Source organism: Aedes albopictus, chromosome 3 (genome assembly GCF_035046485.1).
Source record: "Aedes albopictus strain Foshan chromosome 3, AalbF5, whole genome shotgun sequence".
Lineage (NCBI taxonomy): Eukaryota > Metazoa > Arthropoda > Insecta > Diptera > Culicidae > Aedes > Aedes albopictus.
Window position 1 is genome coordinate 282959084 of NC_085138.1, and position 19293 is coordinate 282978376.

At 43.3% G+C, this 19293-nt stretch overlaps 2 protein-coding genes across 4 annotated transcripts in view; one reads left to right on the forward strand and one right to left on the reverse strand.

Annotated features, from left to right (window-relative positions):
* Positions 1-19293, forward strand: part of LOC115257546 (uncharacterized) — a 380825-nt gene that overhangs the window by 46072 nt on the left and 315460 nt on the right. The window lies entirely within an intron of this gene.
* LOC109401619 (antigen 5 like allergen Cul n 1) lies at positions 12612-13731 on the reverse strand. The gene is made up of 3 exons (XM_019674191.3): positions 13600-13731; positions 13039-13534; positions 12612-12977 (listed from the first exon to the last, which is right to left on the reverse strand). The coding sequence occupies exons 1-3, from the start codon at positions 13616-13618 to the stop codon at positions 12722-12724; spliced, it is 771 nt and encodes a 256-aa protein (XP_019529736.2). The 5' UTR covers positions 13619-13731; the 3' UTR covers positions 12612-12721.

A 19293-nucleotide genomic window follows, 5' to 3' on the forward strand; every position in this document is an offset into this window, starting at 1 on the left:
AATTCTTGAACATTTTCTAAATAATATTGACGACAGTTCCTGATGCTAAATGTTCGGAATAATTATCAAAATAAGCATAAAATTGAGTCAGATATTGTAGAGGAATACTAAAAAGAAAACTTATAGAAATTTTTGAAAAAGATCAAAAAAATTCCAAGAAATATGAAGAAATGCCTAACTGGAAATAATCTCGGAAGACAATGTTGAAATTTGGGTTTTAGAAATTCCCCCAGTTACTTTTTTAGGAATGCTTGCAAAGATTCCCAGAATTATTCTCCAAGGTATTTACTAGCAGTTCTTGAAGGGATTCATGTGAATTTTTCATGTTTTTTTTTTCTTCAAAGCTTCCCTCAACAGACTTTTACGGGGGTTTTCCGGAAATAATCTAGGGATCAGCCACCAGAAATATATGGAGGATGGATAATTCCTAAAATTCTATCTGTAATGCAGGTAGGTTTTTGTCGGAATTCCTCCAACAGCTTGGGATGGGTGAAAATCCTGAAAACAAATTTACTTTTTTTTAGAAATTTGTATTCTTGGAAAGTTTATTAAAGATACAAGACAAGAGCGGCTAATGAGGCTAGCCGCATCCCGATCTTCTTCCACAAGGACGCCGAGGCCGCAATAGAGTATGCTGATATCTCCTCGAATTTCATCAGAAGTGGGTATATTGAAGAGTTTCAAACATTTGTCTTTAGATTTCTTAAAAAAAATCTATCCATGCTTTGCATGAGAATTCAACTAAAAGATCCTATTGTTACGTCAGAAACACTTTTGCGAATGTTCTTCAGCAGTTTTTTTTCGTATAAGATATTTCGAAGTAATATCTTGAAAATTTTAGGGGTGATTTTCAGGGAAACCAAAAAAGAAACTGGGTATTAATATACCAGAATAGTATTGCAGATTTATTTTATTTTTTTCTTCAAAGGATTTTTTTTAAATTACCCCTGAGCACCATTCAAGAAGTTTAGCAGGAATTTCTTCACAAAATAAGTCAAAAAGTTCTTTTAGAAGTTCTCTAAGGCTTTATTTGGAAAATCATTCATGTATTCCTTCAAAAATTCTTCCAGAGATTTATCCTAGAACTCATTCGGAAAATTTCGAGCACGGATTTCTTCAGAAATATCTCCAGGGGTTCCGTCGGATGTTTCTCAAGCAATCCTCTTAGAATATTTTCTTTAAATTGCTTCAGAAATTGTTTTCAGTGCTTCCTTTAAAAATGAATTTTCAATTCAAAAATGTATCCAATGATTTCTAAATCGATTAATTTATATAATTGCCCATATTTTTTTCAAAGAAATTATTCCAGAGATTTCTACAGAAAATTCCTAGAAAAAAAAAAGATCTTCTTAGACTCCTTTGGAAATTTCTCCGAAGTTTTCTACAGAAATTCTTCCATGAATTCATTTTATACAATCCTCCAAAGTTTCCTTCACCCAAATTCTTCCAAATCATCCAGGGATTCTTTTTGAAATTATTTTGGAGATGCTTCCAGAAATCTCAGGTTTCTCACGGACGTCCCCCCAGGAAGTCTTTCAAAAAATCTTCCACGGATTCCAGCAGAAATTACTCAGGGAATTCCAAGGATTCCTTCTGAAAATTTCGGGCAGTTCTTTTTTTTTAATTCTTTCGGGGATTCTTTAAGAAATTCCTCTGGTTTGAATTCCTTCAGAAATTCCACCACGGATTTTTTTTTCAAGAAACCTTGCAAAGCTCTCCTTAAAAATTGCTTCAGAGAGTCTTCATTCAGGGATTCATTCGGATTTATTTCTATGAATTTCCTTAGTTTTTCGCTAGTGTTTTTTTGCAAAATTCCAGCAGAAATTTATTCAAAAACTCCTTTTGAATAAAATCCATTGATTACCCAAGAAACTCCACCATGAACTCCTTTAGAAATACTTTCAGATATTCTTTTGAAAGATTCACAGATTTCTTCACAAACTTCTCCAGGAATTTCTTCACAAATTCCCCAAAGATGGCTTCAGATTATTTTTCTCTAGAACTCCTTTAAAAAATCTTCCACCAATTTCCTTCAATGTTTCCCATGCATAGCTCTAAATACACGTCTGGGGATTCTTTAGAAAATTTATAACGGATTCCTTTATAAATTCCTAAAGCATTTTTTTTTTCAAAATCTATAAATTTATTCAGAAATTACTCAAAGATCTGAAAGACATTCCTTCAAACTTTCCTTCATAAACTCAAACAAGGATTTTTTTTTAGAAATTTTCTCTCGGAATCTTTCCCAAATTAGTCTTTGGATTCGTAAAGAAATTCCAGCAGGGTATCTTTTAAAAAATCTTTCATAATTACTTTCAGACATTTCTTCAGTGGTTCCTTGGGAAATCCTTCCAGATATTATTTTAAAATTCCTTCAGATATTTTTAAGAATTACAGGGTTCTCTCAGAAAATCCAATTGGGGCTTAGAATTGCAAAAAAAATCCATATGGATTCCTATCTCCACGGATTCCTCCAGAAAATCTTTCAAAGATTCTTTCAGAAATTTCTCATTAGGTTACTGTAGAAATTCTTTCTTGTATTTCTTCTCGAATCCCCCCTGGGATTTCTTCGGGAATTTTTCCAGCGATTTCTTTGGAAATTGTCTTGCAGTAATTTCTTACTTTTTTAATGATTTCCAAACCAGACATACACAAGTTTCTTCGTACCTGCATGAATTTTTGTGTGTATTTTGCATGAAATGATCTCTTAGAATTTTTAGTATAGAATTTCCTCGCGTATTCTTTAAATCTAAACAAAAATTTCTCCAGCATTGTTTTCACAGGCATTAATTTACATTTTTTTTACTGAAAATGGTTTAGGATTTTATAGATGTTCCTCTCAGGATTCCTCTAGAAATACTTTCAGTAAATCTTCAAGGAGTTCCTTCCGGAAATCTATCAGGTTTTTTTTCTAAAAAATCTCAAGATCTTACTTTAGCAATTTGACCATGAATTTCTCAAGAAGTTTCTCTTTGTAGGTACTTGTTCAGATATTTCTTTGGATTTTTTTTTCTTTTTGTCTGTATTAACGAGATTTTTAACCCAAGACTAGTTCATTCGGGACTCACGCTTTACTTCCCTTGCGAAGGAAGACCCACATTTTGTGAGTACGTCGGGAGTGGGATTCGATCCCAGGTCCTCGGTGTGATAGTCTTGTGTTCTAACCACCACATCAGGTCCGCTCCACTTCTTTGGAAATTAAAAGTGGTGAAACACAAATTCATCATGTATCGGGAGTTGTGATGGAAGTACAATAAACCGTATTATACTGCAAGGTGTCTGTAGAAGGGGATTTTTTTTATTACCGTACGGGTTTGTGCCGAAGGGTCTCAGATTTTCATGAAACTTTTTCCACAGGCAGGGCTCATGGATATATGAACAAAAAAAAAATTGAGGAAAATTCAGGGTCGCCTATTTTCCTGGAAAACTCAGGTGGAAATTTTTTGTTTTCCCCTGGCACTACTTACTTTGAAAAATCATAACTCAAGAACGAAGCATCGTAGAAACAAAGTTTTTTTTTAGAAAATGAAAGCAAATTTTCTCAGAAATCAGAACTGGAAAAAGTTTCCCCCAAAATTTTTCACGGTTAAGAAAATTCGTAAGGAAAAGCCGAAAAAACTATGCCCGAACTCGTGGAAAATTTTCGAAAAAATATTTTTGAGAAGGTTATTTTATAAGCTTCAATCGCTGAAATTTTTGGAATTCAATTTTTTTTTTCGTTTTTGAGTTCTGGTCAATTTTGTTGAACAATGTCCAAATGTGCCATAAAAGCCTTTTCTTTGAAAAATCAAGAACGAAGCATCGTAGAAACAAAGTTTATTAATGAAAATGAAAGCAAATTTTCTCAGGAATCCAAAAAATATGAAATGGAAAAAGCTTTACACAAAAATTTTCACCGTTGGGAAAATTCATAAAGAAAAGCCGGAAAAACTATGTCCGAAATCGAGGAAAATTTGTAAAAAAAACTTTTTGAGAAGGTAGTTTCATAAGCATTGATCACTGAAATTTTTGGAATGCACTTAATTTTCGTTCCTCAGTTATGGCATTTTGTGAAAAATGACCATATAATATAGGCTTACATGGTCATTTTCACATAATGGACCATAACTCAGTAATGAGAAAAAAGTACATTCCAAAAATTTCAGCGATCAAAGCTTATAAAATTACATTCCCAAAAATATTTTTTTGAAAATTTTCCACGAGTTTGGACATAGTTTTTCCGGCTTTTCTGTATGAATTTTCTCAACGGTGGAAAACTTTGTGGAAAACTTGTGCTGCTTCAAATTTTTTTTTTTGGATTCTGAGAAAATTTGCTTTCATTTTCATTAAAAAACTTTGTTTCTACGATGCTTAGTTCTTGAGTTATGATATTTCAAAGTAAGTAGTGTCAGGAGAAAACAAAAAAAAATCCACCTGAGTTATCCGGGAAAGTAGGCTACCCTGAATTTTCCTCATTTTTTTTTGTTCATATATCCATGAGCCCTGTCTGTGGGAAAGGTTTAATGAAAATCTGAGACCCTTCGGCCCATTTTGTACGATATTAAAAAAAATGCCCAAAAGTAAGATTAGTGATAACTCAAATAATAAAGTATTTAATTTGAAAAACATCAAAAACTCATCGGATTTGTCAAAGAATTTTTAGTAAGTCCCAAAATTTTGAAAAATATTTTTATCTTCCCCCGCAAAATTCAGCCAAAAATTTTGAAGGGAGGGGGCCCCAAGCAACACACATGTAATATTAGAGTTACGACAGCGCAAGTTTTGGTTGTATAGAAGTTAATTCGATGTTATTTCAACATTGTGTTAGAATTACGTAAAATAAACTTCTATACAACCAAAACTTGCGCTGCCGTAACTGTTATATAACATGTGTGTTGCTTGGGGGTTGTCAAAAGGTCAAAATGAAATTTGTACCAGTCTTATGCATTATTTTCAAACTGAAATTTTGTTCTCTTTTCGTTTCAGGTAAACTAAAATTTTCTTTGAATATCGTTATTGATCACAAATATATTTGGTAAGTACATTCACCGTCGGAGTATTTACTAGAACAATTTCATCACGTTGAATATACGCCATTAATCCTGAGTGTAGAATTAGCATTTTAGTTAAAATACACATTAATAAAAACAAAAAACAAAGCCATTAATCCGAAACAAACAGAATATCATCTGATTAAGACTTGCTCCGTAAGTTCAATCGTCAAAACAACTCCAAGCGTCATAACTCAATTTAAACAAACAAACATTTAAACTTCAACTGTGCAACTGTCAGCGGATAATGAGTTCAAGCTGCATTCAAGAAATTTGCAACCTATTTTCAACTCCTCTACCTCCAATTTCGCCCTCTTCCCAGATCATAATGCCAACTCGCTGCATCAAAAAACACAGCCGCACTAACGGCTGGAAAGATGGGCCCAGAAAACTTCCGCAAAATTATCACCAAAGTATTGCCACTGCGCACGGCACCGTCTTTTCCTATTTCTTCCCCCCGCATAGGCGGGGAGCGGGACACTTCTGAAAGTAGTGCTCGCGGCGAAGGAGGCTATGTAGCGGAACCGACAAAACATACGGCCCCATAAAGCGGAAACTCCCCCCGCTTCCGGAAACGGCATTATTCCGGTCCGGTAAAATGGTAACGACAAAACTATCGTGTATCACACTATCACAGTTTGCCCCGGCCGGCTGCGGCTGATCGGCCTTCCCTCGCACACTCACACAGGGCACCGGCTCTTAGAAAAAGGTGGTCAAAACTTCAAAGGTTGTTCAAATTGGCTTCTTTAGCGGTGTTGAGATAATTCCATATTCTGAATCTGCATGTCAAACTGAGCCAAAATCCAAATTTGCATGAACTTTGGTGCCCGGGAACCTATTTTAAAATCAGTTTGAAGTTTGTATGGGAGCGATTTGTCGAATCACTCCTCGTCGCATTTTGTACTGGATGGAGCTGACAAACAGTTGCCCAGCTGTCAAAAGGTGATTTCAAAAAATCTCTTTAAAACTGATTTTAGGTGCCAAAAGGAAGTTCTGAAAAAAGAAAATGTGATTCAGAAAAAGGTGCTGTTTCATATAAAATCAAAATATCAGTACAATTTTCAAAACATAAAAACCCAATTTCCGAAAAAAAAATGACAATTTTTTGTTAACGACTTCAGCTAGAACAAAAGTTTAAAAATGCCTTGGTATAGATCAAAATTTTCTCAAGGGCTTCAACATTCACTAATAAATAAAACAAAAGCAGCAAAATTATGAAACACATATTTTGAAGAACATCAACATTTGATTGATAATATTAGTTTTGATACAATTTTAACACCCTTGTACCATTGTGCACAGTGTTCGGAACCGAACACGAAAAAGCGCGCAAAGCAAGGAACGGAAACAGAAATAGATGCGCTGGTGATGGTGACGGTGGTGATGATGGTGCTGCGCCGTTTGCCGCAGAACTGAGGACAGATTTTTAATTTAATTTCCGGAAAATTAAATCCCATTTTCGCGATGACGATGCGATGGGGGAAAAGGTAGAAGATAACTTCCAGTTCTGGTGGAGATGACGATGACGATGACCAGCTAAATGATATCGAAGACGGACAAGCAAACAAATTACCGAAAAAAATGAAAAAGAATTCGGAATGGTTTGCCGCGTTTTCAGTCAGGTGCCGCGCGATGAATGCGGAACGGAATGGTTGAGCAGTTCAAGTCTGCAGAATGTTTCATTATACTGCGATGTGCATTTCTCGAGGTTGAAAAACAGTGTGTGGTGTGGGAGGTAGGCAACCGGAACAGGATGTTTTCGAGGACCTCTGGAAGCTCAAGATGTTCTATTTAACGTGAACCAATAGTGATAAAGACTAGTGTTGCCAGATTCAGGAATATTTATTTTATACAGCAAGGAACAGAATGTTATAGCAGTAATTCTCGCTGAAACCAGGCCGCCATTTACATAATGTCTGGGATTTGAATTTTTTTCTTTATTATCCACTAGAATATGATAAAATTGGATAAAAACTACTTTGGATGGATTAAATTGATGGTCCCCTCGCTTGCCAAGTTGCTGACAAGGTGATAAAAATGACAGTTTTTCATCAAATTGCACCTAATTTATCGCGTAATATCTCAAAAATTCATGTTGTAACAACAAAACTTAACATTTCTATGAAGGGAAAGTAAAGACCATTCATTTGAAGTAGAAAATTATTTGGCAGTCATTTTGAAGAATTATGACAGCGACTCCAGTTTAAATCCTGGCCAGGATGCCAGTGGAAATCTTGATAAAAATTCCAGTGGGAATCCAGACTGTTTCTCTGGAATCCCCATGAGGATTCCCCCGGAATCCCATTCAGGATTCCCCCGGAATCCCTGTCAGGATTCCCCCGGAATCCCTGTCAGGATTCCCCCGGAATCCCTGTCAGGATTCCCCCGGAATCCCTGTCAGGATTCCCCCGGAATCCCTGTCAGGATTCCCCCGGAATCCCTGTCAGGATTCCCCCGGAATCCCTGTCAGGATTCCCCCGGAATCCCTGTCAGGATTCCCCCGGAATCCCTGTCAGGATTCCCCCGGAATCCCTGTCAGGATTCCCCCGGAATCCCTGTCAGGATTCCCCCGGAATCCCTGTCAGGATTCCCCCGGAATCCCTGTCAGGATTCCCCCGGAATCCCTGTCAGGATTCCCCCGGAATCCCTGTCAGGATTCCCCCGGAATCCCTGTCAGGATTCCCCCGGAATCCCTGTCAGGATTCCCCCGGAATCCCTGTCAGGATTCCCCCGGAATCCCTGTCAGGATTCCCCCGGAATCCCTGTCAGGATTCCCCCGGAATCCCTGTCAAGATTCCCCCGGAATCCCTGTCAGGATTCCTCCGGAATCCTTGTCAGGATTCCCCTGGAATCCCTGTCAGGATTCTCCTGGAATCCCTGTCAGGATTCCCCTGGAATCCCTGTCAGGATTCCCCTGGAATCCCTGTCAGGATTCCCCTGGAATCCCTGTCAGGATTCCCCTGGAATTCCTGTCAGGATTCCCCTGGAATTCCTGTCAGGATTCCCCTGGAATTCCTGTCAGGATTCCCCTGGAATTCCTGTCAGGATTCCCCTGGAATCCCTGTCAGGATTCCCCTGGAATCCCTGTCAGGATTCCCCTGGAATCCCTGTCAGGATTCCCCTGGAATCCCTGTCAGGATTCCCCTGGAATCCCTGTCAGGATTCCCCTGGAATCCCTGTCAGGATTCCCCTGGAATCCCTGTCAGGATTCCCCTGGAATCCCTGTCAGGATTCCCCCGGCATCCCTGTCAGGATTCCCCTGGAATCCCTGTCAGGATTCCCCCGGAATCCCTGTCAGGATTCCCCCGGAATCCCTGTCAGGATTCCCCCGGAATCCCTGTCAGGATTCCCCCGGAATCCCTGTCAGGATTCCCCCGGAATCCCTGTCAGGATTCCCCCGGAATCCCTGTCAGGATGCCCACGGAATCCCTGTCAGGATTCCCCCGGAATCCCTGTCAGGATTCCCCCGGAATCCCTGTCAGGATGCCCACGGAATCCCTGTCAAGATCCCTCGGAATCCCTGTCAGGATTCCCCCAATATCCCTGCCTGGATTCCGCCGGAGTCCCTTTCAGGATTTCTCTGGAATTCCTTTTAGAATTCTTCCGGAATTCCTATCAGGAAAGCTCCAAAATTCTTTAACATTCCCTTTTGTATTTCCCATTTATCCCTGTTAGGGGTTTCTTGCAATACCTCTCTGGATTCTATGGGAATCCTAATAGGGATTCGGGGAGAATCCTGAATGGGATTGCGGGGAATCCTGACAAAGATTCCGGGGGAATCCTGACAGGGATTTTAGGGGAATCCTGACAGGGATTTTGGGGGAATCCTGACAGGGATTCGGGGGAATCCTGGCAGGGATTTAGGGGGATCCTGACAGGGAATCTGGGGAATTCTGAGAGAAATTCCGTGGAAATCCTGACAGGTTTTTCTTGGGCATCCTGACAAAGATTTTTAAGGGAACCCTGACAGGGATTCCATGGGAATCCTGACAGACATTCCGAGGAAATCCTGACAGGAATTCCGAGCGAATCCTGACAGGGACTCCGAGGGAATTCTGCCAGGGATTCCGGGGGAATCCTGACAGTGAATCCGGGGAAATCCTGGCAAGAATTCAGGGAGAATCCTGACAGGGATGCCGGGGGAATCCCGAGAGCAATTCCGGGGAATCCTGACAGGAATTCTGGGGGAATCTTGACAGCGATTCCGGAGGAATCCTGACAGCGATTCTGAGAGAATCCTGACTGGGATTCCGAGGGAATCCTGACAGCGATTTCGAGGGAATCCTGACAGATTTTCTGGGGGAATCCTGACCGGGAATACGTAGAAATCCTGGCAAGGATTCAGGGAGGATCTTGATAGGGCTGCCGGGGAAATGTCGGGGAAATCCTGACAGGGATTCCGGGGGAATCCTGACAGGGATTCCGAGGGAATCCTGACAGTGATTCCAAGAGAATTCTGGCAGGGATTCCGAGAGAATCCTGACAGGGATTCTGAGAGAATTCTGACAGGGATTCGGAGAGAGCTCTGACTGGGATTCCGAGAGAATCCTGACAGGGATTCCGAAAGAATCTTGACATTGGTTCTGGAGGAATCCTGACAGGGAATCCGAGGGAATCCTGGCAGGGACTCAGGGGGGATCCTTACAGAGATGCCAGAGGAATCCTTAGAGAAATTCTAGGGAAATCCTGACAGGAATTCCGGGGAAATCCTGACAGGGATTCCGGGGAAATCCTGGCAGGGATTCCAAGGCTATCCTGGCAGGAATTCCGGGGCTATCCTGGCAGGAATTCCGGGGCAATTCTGGCATGGATTTCGGGGCAATCCTGTCAGGGATTCCAGGGGAATCCTGGTAGGATTTCTGAGAGAATCCTGACAGGGAATCCGCGGCAATCCTGCCAAGAATTCCGGGGGAAACTTTGTAGGGATTCATGGAGGATTCTGACAGGGATGCCAGGAAAATCCTGAGAGAAATTCCGGGGAAATCTTGACAGGGATTTCGGGGAAATCCTGACAGAGATTCCGAGGAAATCCTGACAGGGATTCCGAGAGTATCCTGACAGGGACTCCGGGGCAATCCAGGCAGGGATTCCGGACCGCCCCAATCCTGGCAAGGATTCAGGGAGGACCCTGACAGGGATGCCGGGGAAATCGTGAGGGAAATTCCGAGGGAATCCTAACAGGGATTCGGGGGAAATCTTGGCGGGGATTCAGGGGGATCCTGACAAGGATGCTGAGGGAATCCCGAGAGAAATTCCCCCGGAATCCTGACAGGAATTCTGGGGGAATCCTGACAGGGATTCCGAGGGAATGCTGACAGGGATTTCGAGGGAATCCTGACAGATTTTCTGGGGGAATCCTGACCGATAATACGGAGGAATCCTGGCAAGGATTCAGGGAGGATCCTGATAGGGCTACCGGAAAATCGTGAGGAAAATGCCGGGGAAATCCTAACAGGGATTCCGGGGGAATCCGGACAGAGATTCCGGGAGAATCATGACAGAGATTCCGGGAGAATCATGACAGAGATTCCGAGGATATCCTGACAGGGATTCCGAGGGAATCCTTACAGGGATTCCGAGGGAATCCTGACAGGGATTCCGAGGGAATCCTGACAGTGATTCCAAGAGAATTCTGACAGGGATTCCGAGAGAATCCTGACATGGAATCCGAGGGAATCCTGGCAGGGACTCAGGGGGGATCCTGTCAGGGATGCCAGAGGAATCCTAAGAGAAATTGCAGCGAAATCCTGGCAGGCATTCCAAGGGAATCCTGGCAGGGATTTCAGGGAAGTCCTGGCAGTGATATCGATGCAATTCTGGCAGGGATTCCGACGGCAACTCTGGCAGGGATGCCGAGGCAATCCTGACATGAATTCCGGGGGAAACCATGTAGGGATTCATGGAGGATCCTGAGAGAAATTCCGGAGGAATCCTGACAGGGATTCCGGATCCGAACCAATCGTGGCAAGGATTCAGGGAGGACCCTGACAAGGATGCCGGAGAAATCGTGAGAGAAATTCCGGCGGAATCCTGGCAGGTATTTCGGGGCAATCCTAGCAGGGATTTCAGGGCAATCCTGGCAGAGAATGCGGGGCAATCCTGGCAGGGATTCCGGGGCAATTTTTTTTTTGTTTATAGAGACTTTACCCTGAAGGGGCATTCGTCTCTAAATACCGGGGCAATCCTGGCAGATATTCTGGGGTAATCCTGGCTGGAATTCCGGGAGATTCTTCTTCCTATTGTTTTTTTCCTTCTTCTTCTTATTCTTCTTCTTTTTCTTCTTCTTCCTCTTCTTCTTCTTTGCGGCTCGACGTTCGCATTGGAACTTGGCCTGTCTCTCTTCAACTCAGTGTTTTTAGAGCACTTCTACAGATATTCATTGCATGGCTTTCTTTGCCTGACATTGCATGAATTTGTAAATTATGTGGCAAGTACAATGATACACTTTGTCCAGGGAGTCGGAACGGGAATCGAACCCGCCGTCTCCGGATTGGCGATCCGTAGCCTTAATCGCTAGGATAAATGGAAACCCCAATCCTGGCAGGAATCCTAGCAGGGATTTCGGGGGCCATATTTCCCATTTATTCCTGTTAGGGGTTTCTCGCAATACCTCTCAGGATTCCCCTGCAATTTCTGCCAGGCACAACGATCCCTTCCTAGTCTGGCAACACTGCCTCGAGATTTCGCACGTATGCTGACATTGTTTTAATCGCTCTAGGTTGTAGATACTGTGGTGGTCACCGTTACCGTACATTTTTGATGACGGAAAATTTTGGGCGCAGTTTGACCATCACCAGGTAGTGGTCGGAGTTGATTTTGGAACCACGATAGGTCCTGACGTCGATAATGTTGGATAAGTGCCGTCAGTTCTGATTGGTTGCTAAACTAAACAATAATCTGAACGTTCACATTTGTTGAATCCAAATGCTTTCGAAAACTTTCGCCAATCTGACATCCCTGGCAAAGCCAGAAAAGAAAAGACATCCGCCAGTGTCAGTGTGGCATCCGTGGCAAACTTTATCCAAGCTGCCCCAACCAACCGGCAACCGGTTGTTTTTATGAATGAAACAACGTTTTCATAACTTAATTATAGTTATTTGGCGAAAATTTTCCGCACGTTGCGGGATTTGTCTGCCGGTTTTTCGTCCCAACAGACCAACCAGAAGAAGGTATGATACAACCAGCGACTCGGATGGAGAGCCAGCACAGTCAGCAGCGGTTGCGATTACGGCTGCCGAGTGTGAAAAGAATGCACCGTCGTCTTTATGGTGTGGCCTCCTTGAGCTTGGATGAAGAAAAATGTATCATCTTCGCTTGGGTTGGTGGCTGCTAGCTGCTGGTCCCAAGGAGTTTTCTTAATTTTAAAAGTTTTACGTGATAGCGATAATAGCGTGGAAGTTGTGTTGGCAAGGATATACTTGATCGTTGAGAGCTGGGCGAGAATGCCAGTGCTCTGATGGTTTAGAGAGGTGTTAGACGGTTTAAAAAGATTGTTCTCACCTTCTGTTTTTTTTTGTAAATTAACCTTGTTATTGAAGTTTTGACCTATCTTTTTCTAGAGTTCTAGAGTACTACAAGTGGTTCAAATTAATTTGACATTTTATTTCACTTTGATGCATATTAAGGGTATTCCTGGCCAACAACGTCTACGTTACATTTTCGTTTCTGTGTCATTCCGGACACGTTCCGTCCTAACCGTTATAAGATTCCGATTTGACCCTTTCTCGCGGGCTGCAAAGCCCCTTGAACTGCGGGTTCTGACCGGTTTCGCACTTGGATCCGGTACGTCCCTTGGTGTAAATGGGCTCGCCGATCATGTTGGTCATCGTGTAATTGCACACCAAGTAGTAGTTGATCATTTTTCCGTTGGTTATGTAGTGCATCATTGAACAACCGACCTTCCATGTGCGATCGTTTACCAGCTGCGTGAAGTGTCCGATTTGTGGTCTGAAATGTAAAAATGTTATAATCTGCGCAAGTGACCTAATGAACTCTGATCAAAACTTACCCCCGATGACTGGACGGATACGCATCAACGTACGACTTAGGGCAATCCTTATGCTCGTTGAACCACTCCTGGGTGAAGTTCTCCGCGCGATCTCCAGCCTGGAAATTGAACCCGTAGAACGTGGTGATGGCTAAGTTCTGTCCCGAGAACTTGAACTGCCGAGTGTTTCGACATTTGTCATGGGCAAAGATGCACTTCCTTGCGTTGAACGAGGCAATGTGGGCCAGTTCATCATCCCATACCAGGGTTGGCATACGAGCAGCCTGCGGAAAGCCGTGCTTCCCATTGGCAATCTCTGCCCGTAGTTTGTTGTGCGTGTTCAAGATGATGGTCTTCAGTTTGGAGTCCATCGGTACGAACTTACGATTGTTGCCACAAGCGGGCCCGAATTGTTGCGGCGCATTGCAAGCAACGTGCGGTCCCTGACGGCACAGAGACGAATCGCAGTAGTTTGCATAGCAGGATCCGATGAAGATCGTGGCGGTGATGAGCAGAGCTAGAAAAGAAAAAAATGTAAGTCTTCGATGATAAAACAATGTAATATGTTTATTTGATAATTACCAATCCCGTTGAAAGCCATCGTTGTTGTCACGCAACGGAAGATTTATGATACTGCAGTGAAATTTACTGTATTATTTATATCAGAATTAGTTTGATATTCAACCCTTTCAAGCCCGGCGGAAAAAATACAACAAATGCAACTACTTGATTATATGAATTATATGGCTTTGCATAAGAAAGCCTGTTACAATTAGGTTATTTTTGTTTTACGTAGTAGTGCTCAAACAGGTTAAGCACAGATGAAACAGCTGCGTTCACACGTGGGGCTAGGTATGATCTGTTGCCGTTGGATGTTCAGTGTTTACCTAGGAAAAACAGTTTGTTGAATACACTAGCGCTGCAAATACTGTACAGATGTGCAGTGTTGATATTTGACGTGGAGTACAATAATAACGTGGTTCAAATCTACCATCAATCTGTGTAGCGCATTTCCAGCTCCAGCGCATATAAATGGATGAGGTATGACAAATCACAATTCACATATTTATACCTGCAGGTTTAAAAAGATCATAATATGAACAGGTGATAGATTGTCCATTTTATTGTGGAATGATTTAGGTAGAAGAAGAAGGACAAGCTTAACTCGTTGCATTCGAAGAGTCCTTGCTGACAGGTAGGAATAAATGGCATATCCACTTTCCTAGCACGCATTTACATCGACCATAAAACTTGACAACGTGCCATAATCATTGGAAAAAGCTTTAAGGAGCATCCTAGTGTATTCCCAAAAGAATGTTCGATTGAGTTTTTAAAGGAATTACAAATGAATTCTCGGAGCAACTTCCGATGTGACTCTGGTTGAGTTACTTGTGAAATGTCTTAAAGAAATATCAAAATAAACTTGTGGGCAACCTCTGAAGGCATGACAAGTGAATTTTTAAGAAGATTTCTGATGGGCAAATGAAGGAATTGGATTCTTTCAGGAATTCTTCTTGGCTGCTGGAATTGCTCCAGGATTTCCGATAGGATTCACACAGGTTTTCCTGCTGGGATTTATTCAGTTGCCCCTGGTAAGATCCCTCAATCATTTTTTCCTGGGGATTTCTTCAGGGGCTTCTCCAAGGTTTGCTAAGGAATTTCCTTTAGAGATTTTATTTCAGGCATTCATCCAGGAGTTCCTTATGAGATACTTCATGGAATTCCTGCAAGGATGACTTCAGTTATTCCTCCTGAGATTTGCAAGGATTCCTTCTGAGACCATCAAGAAACTCCAACTTGAATTTGTTTCAGTTATTCCTCCAAAAAGACCTACTGGGACACATTCTGGGATCCCTATTCCTGGTGGAATTTCTCCAGGTATTACTCCGGGAATTCCTCCAGGAATTCCTCCAGGAATTCCTCCAGGAATTCCTCCAGGAATTCCTCCAGGAATTCCTTCAGGAAATCCATCGGGATTCCAAAGGAAATCTTCACAATATTCTAGTAGGATTTCCACTAGATTCCGTGGGGAATCTCCACAAGATTCCGTGGGGAATCTCCACAATATTCTAGTAGGATTTCCACAAGATTCCAGGACGAATCTCTACAAGATTCCAGGAGCAATCTTATCGAGATTCCAGGGGGAATCTTCATGAGAATCCAGGGATAATCTCCATAAAAGTCCAAGGGGAATCTCCATGAGATTCCAAGGGGAATCTCCATGAGATTCCAAGGGGAATCTCCATGAGATTCCAAGGGGAATCTCCATGAGATTCCAAGGGGAATCTCCATGAGATTCCAAGGGGAATCTCCATGAGATTCCAAGGGGAATTTCCATGAGATTCCAAGGGGAATCTCCATGAGATTCCAAGGGGAATCTCCATGAGATTCCAAGGGGAATCTCCATGAGATTCCAAGGGGAATCTCCATGAGATTCCAAGGGGAATCTCCATGAGATTCCAAGGGGAATTTCCATGAGATTCCAAGGGGAAGTTCCATGAGATTCCAAGGGGAATCTCCATGAGATTCCAAGGGGATTCTCCATGAGATTCCAAGGGGAATCTCCATGAGATTCCAAGAGGAATCTCCATGAGATTCCAAGGGGAATCTCCATGAGATTCCAAGGGGAATCTCCATGAGATTCCAAGGGGAATCTCCATGAGATTCCAAGGGGAATCTCCATGAGATTCCAAGGGGAATCTCCATGAGATTCCAAGGAGAATCTCCATGAGATTCCAAGGGGAATCTCCATGAGATTCCAAGGGGAATCTCCATGAGATTCCAAGGGGAATCTCCATGAGATTCCAAGGGGAATCTCCATGAGATTCCAAGGGGAATCTCCATGAGATTCCAAGGGGATTCTCCATGAGATTCCAAGGGGATTCTCCATGAGATTCCACGGGGAATCTCCATGAGATTCCACGGGGAATCTCCATTAGATTCCAAGGGGAATCTTCATGAGATTCCAAGGGGAATCTCCATGAGATACCAAGGGGAATCTCGATGAGATTCCAAGGGGAATCTCGATGAGATTCCAAAGGGGAATCTCGATGAGATTCCAAGGGGAATCTCGATGAGATTCCAAGGGGAATCTCGATGAGATTCCAAGGGGAATCTCGATGAGATTCCAAGGGGAATCTCGATGAGATTCCAAGGGGAATCTCGATGAGATTCCAAAGGGAATCTCGATGAGATTCCAAAGGGAATCTCGATGAGATTCCAAGGGGAATCTCGATGAGATTCCAAGGGGAATCTCGATGAGATTCCAAGGAGAATCTCCATGAGATTCCAAGGGGAATTTCCATGAGATTCCAAGGGGAATTTCCATGAGATTCCAAGGGGAATTTCCATGAGATTCCAAGGGGAATTTCCATGAGATTCCAAGGGGAATCTCCATGAGATTTCATGGGGATTCTCCATGAGATTTCAAGGGGATTTTCCATGAGATTCAAAGGGGAATCTCCATTAGATTCCGAGGGGAATCTCCATGAGATTCCAAGGGGAATCTCCATGAGATTCCAAGGGGAATCTCCATGAGATTCCAAGGGGAATTTCCATGAGATTCCAAGGGGAATTTCCATGAGATTCCAAGGGGAATCTCCATGAGATTCCAAGGGGAATCTCCATGAGATTCCAAGGGGAATCTCCATGAGATTCCAAGGGGAATCTCCATGAGATTCCAAGGGGAATCTCCATGAGATTCCAAGGGGAATCTCCATGAGATTCCAAGGGGAATCTCCATGAGATTCCAAGGGGAATCTCCACGAGATTCCAAGGGGAATCTCCACGAGATTCCAAGGGGAATCTTCACGAGATTCCAAGGGGAATCTCCACGAGATTCCAAGGGGAAATCTCCACAAGATTCCAAGGAGAATCTCCTTGAGATTCCAAGGGGAATTTCCACGAGATTCCAAGGGGAATTTTCACCAGATTCCAAGGGGAATCTCCACGAGATTCCAAGGGGAATCTCCACAAGATTCCAAGGGGAATCTCCATGAGATTCCAAGGGGAATCTCCACGAGATTCCAAGGGGAATCTCCACGAGATTCCAAGGGGAATCTCCACGAGATTCCAAGGGGAATCTCCACGAGATTCCAAGGGGAATCTCCACGAGATTCCAAGGGGAATCTCCACGAGATTCCAAGGGGAATCTCCACGAGATTCCAAGGGGAATCTCAACGAGATTCCAAGGGGAATCTCCACGAGATTCCAAGGGGAATCTCCACGAGATTCCAAGGGGAATCTCCACGAGATTCCAAGGGGAATCTCCACGGGATTCCAAAGGGCATCTCCACGAGATTCCAAGGGGAATCTCCACGAGATTCCAAGTGGAATCTCCACGAGATTCCAAGGGGAATCTCCACGAGATTCCAAGGGGAATCTCCACGAGATTCCAAGGGGAATCTCCACGAGATTCCAAGGGGAATCTCCACGAGATTCCAAGGGAAATCTCCACGAGATTCCAAGGGGAATCTCCACGAGATTCCAAGGGGAATCTCCACGAGATTCCAAGGGGAATCTCCACGAGATTCCAAGGGGAATCTCCACGAGATTCCAAGGGGAATCTCCACGAGATTCCAAAGGGAATCTCCACGAGATTCCAAGGGGAATCTCTGCGAGGTTCCAAGGGGAATTTTCACGAGATTCCAAGGGGAATCTCCACGAGATTCCAAGGGGAATCTCCACGAGATTCCAAGGGGAATCTCCACGAGATTCCAAGGGGACTCTCCACGAGATTCCAAGGGGAATCTCCACGAGATTCCAAGGGGAATCTCCACGAGATTCCAAGGGGAATCTCCACGAGATTCCAAAGGGAATCTCCACGAGATTCCAAGGGGAATCTCTGCGAGGTTCCAAGGGGAATTTTCACGAGATTCCAAGGGGAATCTCCACGAGATTCCAAGGGGAATCTCCACGAGATTCCAAGGGGAATCTCCACGAGTTTCCAAGGGGAATCTCCACGAGTTTCCAAGGGGAATCTCCACAAGATTCCAAGGGGAATCTCCACGAGATTCCAAGGGGAATCTCCACGAGATTCCAATGCACAGTGGTCCACGAATCAGATTTACGAGGAAAGATGCATTCAACGCCTTCAAATGAGTTTTTAGGCAAATATGGTCTTCTACTAAGTTGTTCCTAATAATAAGGCCCTCTTACCAATGTGCATGAAAATAAGGGTGGTCCATGTTTTCAAAGAAATATGTAACCAAACTTTTTTATTTGCAAGAATAACTGTATATATTCTTCGGGATAGTTGTAGATCTATCAATTTTGAGCAAGTTTGCTGAAGACACTTTTTTGTAGCTTTAAAATTGACCGATCTACAAGTGTTTCTTGGGCGACTTTGATGAAAAATCTAAACTGAAAAAGTTAACGCCAGAAAACCGGTTTTTCTTGAACCACCCTAAGCTTATTCAGAAAGATACCTCCAAGGGGAATCTCCACGAGATTCCAAGGGAATTTCCACGAGATTCCAAGAGGAATCTCCACGAGATTCCAAGAGGAATCTCCACGAGATTCCAAGGGGAATCTCCACGAGATTCCAAGGGGAATCTCCACGAGATTCCAAGGGGAATCTCCACGAGATTCCAAGGGGAATCTCCACGAGATTCCAAGGGGAATCTCCACGAGATTCCAAAAGGAATCTCCACGAGATTCCAAGGGGAATCTCCACGAGATTCCAAGGGGAATCTCCACGAGATTCCAAGGGGAATCTCCACGAGATTCCAAGGGGAATCTCCACGAGATTCCAAGGGGAATCTCCACGAGATTCCAAGGGGAATCTCCACGAGATTCCAAGGGGAATCTCCACGAGATTCCAAGGGGAATCTCCACGAGATTCCAAGGGGAATCTCCACGAGATTCCAAGGGGAATCTCCACGAGATTCCAAGGGGAATCTCCACGAGATTCCAAGGGGAATCTCCACAAGATTCCAAGGGGAATCTCCACGAGATTCCAAGGGGAATCTCCACGAGATTCCAAGGGGAACCTCCACGAGATTCTAAGGGGAATTTCCACGAGATTCCAAGGGGAATCTCCACGAGATTCCAAGGGGAATCTCCACGAGATTCCAAGGGGAATCTCCACGAGATTCCAAGGGGAATCTCCACGAGATTCCAAGGGGAATCTCCACGAGATTCCAAGGGGAATCTCCACGAGATTCCAAGGGGAATCTCCACGAGATTCCAAGGGGAATCTCCACGAGATTCCAAGGGGAATCTCCACGAGATTCCAAGGGGAATCTCCACGAGATTCTAAGGGGAATTTCCACGAGA

Bases quoted from the DNA above. Each gene is read 5' to 3' on its own strand.
- LOC109401619 (XM_019674191.3), bottom strand. The intron at 12,978-13,038 runs GTAAGTTTTGAT...TTTACATTTCAG, and splicing joins TATCCGTCCAGTCATCGGGG to ACCACAAATCGGACACTTCA.